The sequence below is a fragment of the Oncorhynchus mykiss genome, chromosome 8 (assembly GCF_057628025.1).
Source record: "Oncorhynchus mykiss isolate SJ-2025 chromosome 8, ASM5762802v1, whole genome shotgun sequence".
Taxonomy (NCBI): Eukaryota; Metazoa; Chordata; class Actinopteri; order Salmoniformes; family Salmonidae; genus Oncorhynchus; species Oncorhynchus mykiss.
Window position 1 is genome coordinate 80140754 of NC_143029.1, and position 10591 is coordinate 80151344.

At 40.1% G+C, this 10591-nt stretch overlaps 1 protein-coding gene across 9 annotated transcripts in view; it reads right to left on the reverse strand.

Annotated features, from left to right (window-relative positions):
• tcf3a (transcription factor 3a) overlaps positions 1-9666 on the reverse strand; it is a 38069-nt gene extending 28403 nt beyond the window's left edge. For 5 of the 9 annotated variants that reach the window (XM_090182730.1, XM_090182733.1, XM_090182732.1 and 2 more), the window contains exons 1-3: positions 9105-9650; positions 3390-3486; positions 1888-1960 (exon numbers count right to left, since the gene is read on the reverse strand). In XM_090182730.1, the coding sequence (XP_090038856.1) occupies positions 1888-1960; positions 3390-3443 (127 nt within the window). In that variant the 5' untranslated portion in view covers positions 3444-3486; positions 9105-9650. Of the gene's footprint in view, positions 1-1887; positions 1961-3389; positions 3487-9104 lie in introns of all 9 variants that reach the window. The other 4 variants (XM_090182734.1, XM_036986351.2, XM_036986350.2 and 1 more) reach the window with 3 other exon arrangements.
• Between the last annotated feature and the right edge of the window lie 925 nt (positions 9667-10591).

The window sequence follows — 10591 nt, forward strand, 5'->3', positions numbered from 1 at the left end:
AGAGGTGGGACAGTGAGACGGTTCTAGGAAGGAATAAGAGAAAGTGTAGTTGGGCCTGTAATAGCCTATCACTGTCATGCTGTTCCTTTAATAACCCTCAAATCAATTTCCGCAGCCCCACAGAAGTCAAATTAGCATAATTAAAATCCCCATAAGAAAATGTCAGTTTAAGATAGATATGCAGAGGGTTTGTTGTTACATGGCCTAAGTCTCAATCCACCAAATCCACCGCTGTCGGCCTTCCGCATCTTTGGTGAAAGGTGGAGGAGCTACAACGGTGTTTGTCAGACCACGAGACATCACGGAAATAGTCTTCTCACAAAAACCTCTGTAGCGTCGAACGGTTTGGCCTTCAAACTATTACGAGCCCTTTATGGATTGGTGAGACTCATGAACAGCACCTACCGAAAGCGTTCACATTTTGTTGTATGACAGCCTGAACATTTATTAAATTGAGATTGTGTCACCGATCTACACATTATAGACCATAGTGTCAAAGTTAATTTAAAAAACATTCAGAAAAAATGTAAACATGAAGTCCTGAATCAAAAACTATTCAAGCCCTTTGTTATGGCAAGCCTAAATAAATTCAGGAGTAAACATTTGCTTAACATGTAAAATGAACTGCATGGACTCACTCTGTGTACAATGGTGTTTAACATGACTTGAATGACTACCCCCATACCCCTCTGTTCCCCACACACACGTCATGTCCCTGCATTTCAATAACCAAAAAATACAACTAAATGTAGGTCAATCGCTCAGCCCTACTGTCTAGCAATGATCAACAACCAACATGACAGAGCTTGAAGAATTTTTCAAAGAATATTGTGCAATCCAGGCGTGCAAAGCTCTTAGAGATTTACCCAGACAGACTCACAGCTGTAGTCGCTGAAAAAGGTGATTCTACTAACATGTATTGACTCAGGAGGTTGAATAATCAAGTTACGTTTTATTTTCATACATTTTTACAAATGTTGGAATTTTTCTTCTACTTTGACAGTGTATTGTGTAGATCATTGACACACACAAAAAAGAACAAAGACAATTCAATCGATCTCCCTCCTCGTAACAACAAATTAGAAAAAAGCCAAGGGGTGTGAATACTTTCTGAAGGCATTGTACATGTTGGTTGTTTTGCTCTGCGACCCCCACAAGCATCATGTGACCCCTCCCGAGTCGGTACCGCCGATCTGCTGTCTGAACGGTTTGGCGAACAAACTATTATGACCCCTCTATGGAAAGGTGAGTCTCTCACAAACATGTTGGTTGTTCTGCTATAGAACGCCCACACGCCCCACCTGAAGGTAGCCCAGTACCAGTTTAAAAAAATGAATGAATTACAGATTAATTTTTTTATTTTACCTTTATTTAACTATGCAAGTCAGTTAAGAACAAATTCTTATTTTCAATGACGGCCTAGGAACAGTGGGTTAACTGCCTGTTCAGGGGCAGAACGACAGATTTGTACCTTGTGTGCTCGGGGGTTTGAACTTCCGGTTACTAGTCCAACGCTCTAACCATTAGGCTACCCTGCCGCCCCAGGGATAAGTAGAGGAAAGGTAGATGTTGACCAATTTTGATCGTATTGGTTACATATGAAGAACAATGCTGTTGTACGATCACCGAGGTCACCTGAAGACCATTTTGACTGAAATTATTAAATGTTTGTACCATCCCTCGCTTTATTTTAAAAAATGGGTCGTGGATGGGTATTCCAGCATGACCCAAAACACACGGCCAAGGCAACAAAGGAGTGGCTCAAGAAGAAGCACAATAACTTGTTGATGCATCCATCCCGTTACCGGGACCATTTCAAATGGGAGCCACAAACAGTCAGTGCATATTGACTTTATTTTTGTATTAAAACCAAAGGGCTAGTCTTACCAGTGCCTCCGAACTGGCTGCTGGCTAGAGTGGTGGGCCTGTTCTTCCCATTCAACACCGGAGGTGCAAACATCTGAAACGTAGACAGACACAGGGTCAAAAACATTCAACCAGAGACACGGGCTCAAAAACATTCAACCAGAGACACGGGGTCAAAAACATTCAACCAGAGACACGGGGTCAAAAACATTCAACCAGAGACACGGGGTCAAAAACATTCAACCAGAGACACGGGGTCAAAAACATTCAACCAGAGACACGGGGTCAAAAACATTCAACCAGAGACACAGGGTCAAAAACATTCAACCAGAGACACGGGGTCAAAAACATTCAACCAGAGACACGGGGTCAAAAACATTCAACCAGAGACACGGGGTCAAAAACATTCAACCAGAGACACGGGGTCAAAAACATTCAACCAGAGACACGGGGTCAAAAACATTCAACCAGAGACACGGGGTCAAAAACATTCAACCAGAGACATGGGGTCAAAAACATTCAACCAGAGATGGGGTCAAAAAAAACTGCACCGAAGTCTTAAAAAATATTTTAAAAATAGCAGAAGTCTCCTTTTGGTATCTATGCTTTGGGAAATGTCTACCCTGTGGCTAAACACTTCATCATTAGTAGTCACCTTCACTAGACTACAGGAACCCAAGCTGCTTACTTAATTAATAGACAAAGTACATTTAACCAATATGGCACGGGGGGGTGTGGTATATGGCCAATACACCATGGCTAAGGGCTGTTCTTATGCACGACGCAACATGGAGTGTCTTAGCCGTGGTATATTGGCCATATATCACAAACCCACAAGGTGCCTTATTGCTATTATAAACTGGTTACCAACGTAATTAGAGCTGTAAAAATACATTTTGTCATACCTGTGGTATGCGGGCTGATTTACCATGGCTTTCAGCCAATCAGCATTCAGGGCTCTAACCACCCAGATATAATAACTTATACTACACCTCTGATGTTACATTGTTTGGTGCTAGGTGCCAATTTAACCTATCCGATAGAAGGATTTAGTCATTCTCAGTTACAACAGACTCCAGCAGCTGTCAACTGTGGGAAGCAATCTAAACATGCCAAGCTTGGGCTGACTCATTGATGCTAGTGACTCACAACAACTGCCCAATGACAACACAGACTGATTGATACCATGCTATTCTTCCACTTATGTACCAACCCATTATCTCAAATAATACAGCAAAGCCCATGCACTCAAGTGCTCCACAACTTTCATTTCTTTATAGTAACAAGATTCAAATGGCTCTTCGGCATGTCTATCTTGATGTGTGTAGAGAAACACTGTCTTGTTTATACAATAGAAAGCATAGGTTGCAGCAATTCAGTTTTTGCTGCCCATCCCTTCATAAGATATGACGTATATTTGACTACAAACAACCTATTACTTTCTTGAAGGAAGTGTTCTGAACAAAGATTCTAGCATTATGGTCTAAGATATTGTAGGGCTGTTGACAGCCAAGATCTCTTACCGCGCTGAAATCCAGCAGGTCGCTGAGCTCCTTGTCTGTCCCCACTGTAGCCATTCTCTGCTGCTGTTCCTTAGTCCCTCACAGTCTCAGCAACTGACTAGGGAGAGGGGAGAGGACTGTCATTTTGTCAAGTCTGGATTAAGGTACAAATAGTTTAAAATGGACAGAAGACAAGAATCACAGTGTGACAAAAGTGTGAAGTCAAATCCTACTCGATTGATTCCTGTGGAAAGGGTACATTTTCTGTTTCATGATTCAAATCCACCCCCCAAAAAATTGCTTATACTGACATCAATATTCCTCTTTACAAACAATTAAATTGATTGCAACCACTTGTTTTACTGTGTGGTTGGTTAGACCTCTATTTGAAATGGATACACCACATTACAATGTCCCTTGGCAGAACATCACTTCACATTTGGGAGTGCATGTAGGAGGTGTTTCGTGATAAGAGACCTTCTCTGAGACCTGAAGACTCAAGTTTGCTCCCTGAGCAAACAAGGTGCTCCCATAAATAGGCTTTAGCCCAGTGGGCTAAAACGGTCTTTACGCGAAGGTGTATGTGGTCTGTTTGATACCCAGTCGGCCACATTAAATGCATAGAGCAGAGTAACTCATTACGTCATGATGTAAATATCATCAGCATTGAGTCATCGTGATGTCACACACATCATTCAAGGGTCTCCAAGTGGATAACATGGCACAAATATAGCATTTACATTTTAGTCATATAGCAGACGCCCCTATCCAAAGCAACTAACAGTTAGGTTAACCTAAGATGAATGCACTAAGGTTAAGATAGCTATGTGGTTGTCCCACTTGGTTATCTAGCCTGCTAGTTATTTCACTGCTACCAGGGTTATCCTCATGTTATTGAATTAGATGCTGTAAATATCTCCCATTCATTTAAGATTGTGGCCTGCAGATTTGTGCTACATAGCTCAATCTATAAAACAGGAATTCCTTTTGAGGTACAGAAACTACTGACAAACTTACACTCTGAGATGAGCTTCTACAGCACTGCTTCAATCACTGGGTAATACAGGTTGAGAGCCTTAATCCAAATCTAGTGTTACATTCATTCTGAGTTTCCCCTGTCCTAGCCCACAGCAGACACACTAAGTGGAGTACAACTTCTGATTACACCACAAGGCCAATAGTCGACTTTGTCCTCCCTGCTGGCTGCCTTGGCAACCTCAGAAACTAACCTGTTGGAAGATAATTTCTCACCAACAAGCCACAGCATCAAAGGCTATTACATTCTGTATGAAATGCCACACCAGTAACCCCAGATACCTAAGGGGAAAAACAAACCTAGTTATTTTCTGTTTCACAACCTTTTCCTGTTTGTACCTGATGAACACAACATAGGTCTGAAGTGCCTTCTCATAAACTTTAGACAGAGTTTCCAGGGTAAATGTGACAAGACATCAATATAGAAATCAAAAACTATGATTTGGGGGATCTATACAACAATTAATCCAAAGATTGACATATCTGACATGTATCTAATAGAACAATTGAGAAATAATTAATCAGTTGGCATGTCCATGACATCTTGGCCTTACCTCCTTTATCTGCAAGTTCTACAAAGCAAACATTGGTGTCATATGAAGCTTGACCGCTTGCTCTGTAATATGAGTTGTATTTTGATTTAAATAACAATTTTCAGAATATTGAAAAATAAACATGAATAATGAAAACACAATTTTTGATTTGGCAAATTTGACATAATATACTCAACGGGAATATCAAAGTCCCAGAGTGGGATCTCTGCTACTTTTAACATTATGATCCAGTTTGCAAGCATTACCAACAGGGTGAATGTGAAAATGGATTCAAAATGGTTGCCCTCTGCTGGTGATTTGCAGAATGTGCAACGATGCAGGTAAAATGAGGGCTGTGATTGGTTACATTGCCTACTATGCCAATTTCTCTGTATAAAATGGGCAGTTACTTGAAAACTGGCAGAGACCTCACTCTGGAACTTTGATATGCCTGTAGTAGAGTATATTATGTTCAACAATATATTAGGAAAATATACCAAATAAAGCAATTATTTTTTTCTATATGCATATTTGTCCATATTCATAAATGAATGTAAGAAAATTCTTGAAATCAATATACAACTCATATTTCAGAGCAAGTTTAGCAAAGCTTCATACGACACCAATTTGTGCCTTGTAGCACTTATAGAAGAACCATTATGGAGTCTTAGAGACCTGGGAAAGGTCAAAATGTAACAACCTTCTGAGACCCTGACATTCATTTTTGTCATCTCTTATGGTACACGTGTTTTTGGTCCGTAACTCTAAGGCCATACATGCCGCTGCGTTAGGTTCTGCTGTACCGTTGAGATGACATTCTGAGCTTTTAATATAATAATAAACACCATTTAGCAGAGACTTTTATCCAAAGTGACTTATTCATGCATGAATTTTTATTTAGCCCATGGGTAGTCCTGGGGATCGAACCCACTATCCTGATGTTACAAACGTCATGCTCTATCAACTGAGCTACAGAGGACTACAATATTACGTGTTGGGGTGTCACCCTGATAAAACAAATAATATGCTTCTTCAAAATGGCTACCATAACAATTGGCACATTTTATGTAAATGTGTATAATTGTGTAATCATATTTTTTGTGAGTTTGATATTGAAATTGTTTCTCATAAGTAAATATCTCAGGAACAGTTTGAGTTTTCAGAGCAGTGTAATATATTTGTACATTAAATAAGAGCTTGTAGTCCTCTGTAGTGGACATGAGGATGCGGCAAACTGGTTATTTTTTTTATTTTTTTAAACCTACTGTCCTCATTTAGTTAAATGTTAGAAGTACCATATTTACTATTAGAGTCCTAATGGCCACTGCTCTTCTTTTGTCCTGGTTTGGTGAGGATTCACCCTGTAGTAACTTAAGGTTTAGACTACCAAATCTGTGTTCCATAATCAACCTACACCATCATCGAAGTTATGAACAGCTCAGGCGTTGACAAGCACTGGGTTCTGGTTGTGTGTGAATGGATTGATAGACTTCAGACATATCAATAGAGCAAGAATGAGTGACCAATGTGTGCCTTCCCTCAGGCAGGCAGCAACTCATGGCCAAGGGCCAACACACAGTGAGGTGCAAAGAACATGAGGGGCCACATACAAAACTCAGCTTGGGCTCCTTATAAAATGTTTAACTGTTGGCAATGTTATCACAAATAGGGTATAAGTACCCTTCTAGGGACAGATCGAAATGTAGTGTGGGGAGAGGTGGTCCAAAATAGGGGAGGGCAGTGCGTTTATTCCCTGGTTTACATTCACTCTCCAGCTTATATAATACAGCGGACACCTAAGCATGCAATGCCCTGATACATTTACTACTCAAATCTCTGAAGCTGAAAGGTGAAGTGGACAATTATTGTTTTAGGAAAGTAGGCTATAAATCAAATGATACACATTGAAATACAAGTAATAGTGTTTTTGGAGATGTGTTATAGGCTGTTAAGGACACATTAATGTGGCTCATTTGGCCACTATCCCTTGTTTATTGAATGCGCTGGCTGTGCCAGGTCAGAACTGAAAGCATACGGATGTCTGGTACATTTTTCAAATGTCCAGTAAATAAAAATATTCCCCGTCTTGCTGTCTGGTGGCAAATTTCCTATAACGGCACATTGTTTTTATGAAGAATCTGTCGCCAACTGGATGGAAACCTAGCAAGTGCACAAGTCCAGTGTCACTTTGATGATGCTGCACATCATGGTTCATCAGCAGCTACCAGACAAACAAGCTTGTAGGAATTGTACTTCAACTCCCCCCTCATACTCATCTGGAGGTTGAGCATAATGTTTTATTCATCTCTGTAATTGTATTCATGTAAAAAATAATAATTGGAACCACAATTAAAATAAGTGTGACTTATTGTGCAATCCCGGTCACTTGAAAAAAATCTTTGAAATCAATCCAAACTGTGCAGCGGCCAATTGATGAATAGAAAGAGATATTGGTTACAAAACTCCAACAATTGTAATGACATTCAGAGCTTATCAAGCCAAGTCTTCTATACTGAGTAAGAATACAAGGTAGGGATGGATATTTTTCTGTTTGTCGAGAATGACAATCTATTTATTGGCATGTTGAAAACCCAAACCATAATATTGAAGCGCCCGATGTCTGTATGCTTTGTTTATTGGTTGTGTGGTGCATTGGCACAGAAACCTGTTGGTGGAAAACATCATTAGAAATATAACATCAAAATATCTCATAGCTGATCATTTTCTACAGCCTGCTCTGATCATAGTTTAATGAAACCGGCAGAGAGAGTGAGCTCGCCTGTGAACCCCCAACCTTCTGGCCCGTAGCCCTGTGTGGCAGCGACTGCGCCACAAAAGTGGCAAAGTCGATATCCACGTTTATAAACACAGGTTCACTAGTAATTGTACATTTTGGTTGTAAACATTATTTTGAGTTAATGCATGTTTTTTTTTTGGGGGGGGGGTCAATTTCACTGTACAAAAGGGACAGCAATGTGAAAATATTTTTTTACGTTGGGAGGGGCAACAACAAAAAAAATTATGACACCTTGAGCTGGACCAGCCCTTCCCCTCCAGTAAATGTCGATCTGTCCCTTAGAAATCACAATCATTGTGTTTTTAAGGGACATGACTATAGTATATGGAGCACACTGAAGCATGCATTTCTATTGAACATGAATGTATTATGATCTCGTTGATTGGTTCAGAAAGTCAAGTTGCAACAGAATTAACAGTTGCCTGACATTTCTCTGGATGTCCCATTCCCATATCTTCTGGCCCTCGACTTCGGAGAATGTAAATAGTTGTTGCTGATTGTGACGGAATCCCCAGAGTGCAGGTTTTACCATAACAACGAACGCGTTATGTCAACACAGACTATTTCGTCAAATTCGTGCTTTTTAGATGGGTGAGAACCCGGTTGTTAAGTAGCTTCGAATACACTTAAAACAAAGAGTCAGGCCCTGGCAAAGTTTGTGATGAAGGCTAGAACAAAGGAGTATGCGTCGCTCTCTTTGGGTATCAAATTCAACGGACCTATGATGAAAAATCGAAGTAAGAATTTCAGAACCGTGCGTAAAATATTTTCACGTCTTTTTTTTTTTATGTTCAAGGGGTTCAGAACGGGGGGGGGGGGATTTCCTGCCAAATGTGAAATAAACAGTGGAAAATATTGAGCACATAATTGGAAATTGAGAGAAATTTGAACATTTACTTCATAATACACATAAGACGTACAACACCAAACAACCTATTTGACCCATACATTTGAGACAAGCGTGCATTTCTGGGCGCAACTTTCCTCTGCACCACGAAGTTTCTCTAAATATTTAACAAAAGTTTTGAACCTTCGAAAAAAAATGTGGCTTGTTATTCAATAAAATATTAATACAGACAATGCAATAGTATCACTGCGAGAATTTTGCCGTTCGAACGGGCATGTTAGGTTACTTTTAAACTTTACAATGTTGCGCAAAGTGAACAAAGAAGTATTTTCCCACAAGGCTGCAAGTACTGCCTAACTGCTGCACGCTCGCTCCCGTTGCCCAGGCCGGACAAAACTCAAGACCCCGCTTTCTCCGCCCGTGCTACTCACACAACTCAAAATTATTTGCTAAAGTTGGTCAATGCCCCTGCAAAACCGTAATATAACTCACAAATGTACGGCGTGTGATGAGGTTATATTTACCTTTCAGTAACCTCTATTCAATTATGTGGCATCCAACGGGAAAAAATGAACGCCTGGAGTAGAGAGAAAAACATAAAGTTGGGGATAGATTCCCTCTCCGTACTCCGGACTGTAGACGAAGACCGAACGACGATATCGTGTGTTCTACCAAACCCTTGGTTCGTTATACAGTCCACGTCACGAAAATGAAACAATGTTTGCAAATAGATTCATAACTCTTGTGATATATCATGCGATTATTTTAGTTGCTACAATTGTAACCATTTCATCTTCCGAGTAGACATTTTAACAGCCTCCACATTGTCGGTTCCAAAAGAGTATCCCTCCGCGGCGTACGAGAACGTTAAATGACCAGCGGTGTCCTATTTCAAACGCCCTACAACCAGACACACATTTTTGATAACAATCCTGTAACAATTTTATATGGAGATCAACTCAAATATAGTACAGCATCAGTGTAATTGTCGATGCATTAAAATGTCAGATTTTTTTTTATCGCAAGCCATGAGAACTACGTTGATTTGCGGAAGGAGACCTCGGAAAACTGAAGAGTGACAGACCAGAAACAGTGCGAGATGGAATGATAATAGGCTACCGCAGACGCACAACCAATGGTATGCCACAACAATCTGATTGACAGCAAGAAGGTCCAAATATATATCGACAGTATTCGGTGGGCCTGCCTCCAATGTTACCCCATCAAGTATCTGCCAAGGACAGCGTTTGATTAATGTTTTTAACAGCAACAACGGTGCATAAATGGATGATGCAGTTATTGATGAAGTCTATTATTCAACTTGAAAACTATTGCAAAATATACATCCTCATATTAGGTACAACAACAAGCAACACATGTATATTTTTCCACGGGGCTTATACAATTCAGTCGAAGAATTCTGTAAAAAAACAAAAAAAAAAACATAAACCTTAGGTAATGTTGGTGTTCAGATTAGTAGTCTCCTAATTAATTTAATCCATTATAGGCCTAATTTGATGTACAAACATATCCTATCCTTTAGTGAAATATTATTGTGGAGGTAGGGACATAACATCTATGATATAAGATTACATGGATACAGATTGTAAACATTTAATTAACAATCATAATCTAGCCTACCGGTATTCTTATTTTCTTTTGCACAAAATTATATGAGGAGGGAGATCAGGGTTAGGATTGCTGCTTTTCTTGTGTGTGTGTGTGCGTGCATGCGTGCGTGCGTGCGTGTGTGCGTGTGTGTGTGAGAGAGAGCATGTGTGTGTGTGTGTGTGTGTCACAGAAAACAGCGTTCGACAAATGGCTCCACCTCGGTGGCGTGAAAGTGTGGTTGAAGGTTTAAAAGTACAGACTGCAGCAGCATTTGGCTTTTACATCGACCCTTTGTGGAAACAGCTTGTGAGCTCAGGAGTCTTATGCATCAGCAGAGAAAATAACACAGTATTTTTCCTTTCTGCAACCAAATCTTGACCTGACACACAGAGAGAGGACT